Source organism: Cariama cristata, unplaced genomic scaffold (genome assembly GCF_000690535.1).
Source record: "Cariama cristata isolate BGI_N322 unplaced genomic scaffold, ASM69053v1 scaffold3099, whole genome shotgun sequence".
Lineage (NCBI taxonomy): Eukaryota > Metazoa > Chordata > Aves > Cariamiformes > Cariamidae > Cariama > Cariama cristata.
Genome location: NW_009637245.1, coordinates 2,350 through 5,322, shown reverse-complemented (window position 1 = coordinate 5,322; position 2,973 = coordinate 2,350). Strand labels below are relative to the sequence as shown.

At 54.0% G+C, this 2,973-nt stretch overlaps 1 protein-coding gene across 1 annotated transcript in view; it reads left to right on the top strand.

The window, feature by feature from the left end:
- Positions 1-373: 373 nt before the first annotated feature.
- Positions 374-2,973, top strand: part of GNG7 (guanine nucleotide binding protein (G protein), gamma 7) — a 3,661-nt gene continuing 1,061 nt past the window's right edge. Inside the window, exon 1 of the mRNA XM_009708211.1 lies at positions 374-454. Coding sequence (XP_009706513.1) covers positions 374-454 — 81 coding nt within the window. The remainder of the gene's footprint in view (positions 455-2,973) is intronic.

Genomic DNA, 2,973 nt, shown 5'->3' with positions numbered 1-2,973 from the left:
AAATCGCTGTTCCCTTTTCCAGTCAGTCAGTTGAATGCATTTGGCAGGACTTTATGCAGAAGAAGTTTCATTTTTCCCCTCTCGTTGGCAAGTTTCTGTTTGGGTTTTTTTTAAATCGAAAAAAAGCCTGAAAAGAGTGCTGTTTAAAGGAAAGGAGAACTTGAAGCAACATCAGGAAACGTTAAGTTGGCGTCATCAGTTGAGAGCTCGTGGAAGCCCTTCGCACGTGGCTGTCGGTGAGGACACGGTGCACAACCCTTTTTGAGATGGTGCATGGTGGCACAGCGGCTTCGTGCACGATGCCAACCCCGCTCTCCCCCCTCCTTGTTTTGCAGTATTCTCGCGTGCTGGGGCCTGGAGCCGATGGCCGACAATGTCAACAACTAACAACATAGCGCAGGCCCGGAAGCTGGTGGAGCAGCTCCGCATCGAAGCCGGCATCGAGAGGATCAAGGTGAGCACGGGAGCTGGAGCAGCGCGACTCGTTCTGCTCTGGGGTGGGCAGCGATGGAGCGGGAAGGGTCCCTGGACAAGTGCTTTGGGTTTTCCCCAGACACTTGCATGCTGCTGCAATGTCTCTGGCTCAGATATTGCAGCATTTCGAGGTAGGACCCCTTCCTACGGACACCGCTCATTCCAGGAGGTAAGGTTGCAGCCAGGGCAGCTTCTCCGAGGTGTCGGAGGTGACCACGCGATCCAAGGGCAGCCCAACCACTGGAGTCAGTTCCTGGGGCTCAGCTGGGCACATGCAACCTGCGAAGGCACTGAAGCCGCAGGGACCGGACCTGGCAAAGCTCTGCCGGGTGTGCTCACATCCATTCCAGTCTCGTTGCCCCATGTTTTTGCAGGATGGCTTCACTGTCCGTATGCCGTTTCTCTCAGAAAGTTGCTGCCCGCAGAGTTATTTCTCAGCTACTGTAAAAGGATGGTGGCATGCCTTCACTCTGGTTTGAGGCGTGTTTATGGTAGAACTAGGTGGAAGTTAATTTTGTGCTGCAGTTGTCCAGGACAGCAAACCGGAGTCTATTCTCAGCTGTGTGCTGGCTCACCAGCAATCTGCTGGGGCAGCAAAGGAGCCCTGGAAATAAAGCTCCCTTTGGTGCTGGCGGGTTGGAGCAGGTAACATGCTCACAGCCACAGCATCCCCTGAGAGTCGGAGACTGGGTCCTGGAGGAGCTTTCACTCTATTCTGGAAACCGGCTCGGCGATTGCGGTACCTGGGCTCGTTCGGCCACGTGAGCTCTGGAGAGCAGCCTTTGCTGGAGACAAATATTAGCATGTGGGCTGCAAATCTCAGCTCTGTGAGCAAGACGCCCCGGGGCACTCTCTGAATTTGTGCCTCTTAAGCCACACAGGAACCGCGCTCGTCACCCAGCTCTGCAGCCCTGCTGCCTGCATCTGGGCTTTGCCTGCCTTGGTCGGCGGGCTGGGCCGGGGGGGGCTGTGGTCGGGCTGCTCTGCTGACCATCCCTCCGAGAAACTCCCCGGGAGGGGAGAGATGAGATCTGTTCGTGGAAAGTCACTTGTCAGTAAGTCATGCAAAAGAAACCCTCGTGCATGGCGATGAAAGGCACAGTGAAACCGAAATACTGTAAAATGCCTAGGTGTTAAATCCACCTGATAGTTTTTAATTTAGTTTCCTGGTCGAAGAATGTTTTCTTTGACTTTCAGTCCCAGCTACTTCTGCAGCAGCAGATCCTCCATCATCTGTGGTTTTGATGTGCAGGAGGAGCTGCTGCTGCTTTGAATATCTTCTTTTTTTTAAAAAAAAAAAAAAGGCCATGAGGTTTTGTAGCTGTTTTTAGGGCCGCCGCTTTCCAGACTCCAGTGATGCACCCATCAGCAAGGCCGTTTTAGGGAAGACAAAATAAATTACAGGTCTTCCCCCAGCACAGACATTGCTGACCCTCCTAAGAATGACCGTGTCTCAGCTCCAGGATCCCAAACGGTGCACGCCGAGGAGGAAGGAGGGTGTGTGTATACTTACCGACCTTTGTAGCTGTGACTATCTTAAATGCTTTGCTGGGAAAGAACAACAGTGGTGGGACCACAACGTGCTGCTATTTAGGTTGAGTGGAGAAGATGTGCTGTCTGGGCGAGCTTTCAATAAAGCCGTGATCCGCAAACCCAGCTCTCGGGCGAGCGTGCCAAGCCAGCCTGCTCCTAAGGACAGCATCAAACGAGCGCTCACTGCTCCAGCTCCTGCTCGCCAGACCTCGCGGCTGAGGGCGGTGAGACGGGCGTTTGCCTGCAGATAAATGACCTGATACCCTTCTGAGATGAGGGGAAGGGGCTGCCCCGCAAACTCTGGGCGAAGCTGTGCCGGCAGCGTGAGGAATGCCCTCCGATTCCTCCCTGCGAGGTCTGACGGAGCGCTGCCGTTCCCCTCCTCCCCAGCCCGAGCATCTGCTAGAGGAGGGCCAGGCCTTTTGTAGTGCCTGCCCCGGCTCACCCTTCCCTCCACTTACACAGCTGAAGCTTTAAGAGGAGCGCGGAGGTTTCCAGGCCACTTGCTCTCACAACAGGTTCAGCCGCGCTCCCAGCAAGCTAATCTCCTTCCCCTTGCTCTGCGCGGAGATTAGGAGTAATTACTGTCTTATGTGAGTAATAGGTTTAAGGTAGAGGCTTGACCTTGTCCCTGCAGAGCAGTTTTGCTGTTGGAGCCCAACGTACGTGATGAGTATGTTTAAGTGCAAGCCAGCAGCAGTTGGTGTTCATCAGAAGTGTTCATTACTGGTTAGGACTTCAGTTTTGCAATAATAACTAGAAACTCCCGCAAAAGCCCCTTGTCTGATGCCGTCTCTGGACGTTCCTTTCCAGGAAACACCAAAAAAAAAGAAGGAAGCTACCCACCCCGTGGTGTGGAAGCACAGACTAAGCAGTTTGCCCAAAACTGCAGAGAACCGGGGTTTTGTCGCAAGCACCCTTCTCCTCCTTGCTTTGCACTCGTGGTTGCTGGTGACGGCACGCCGC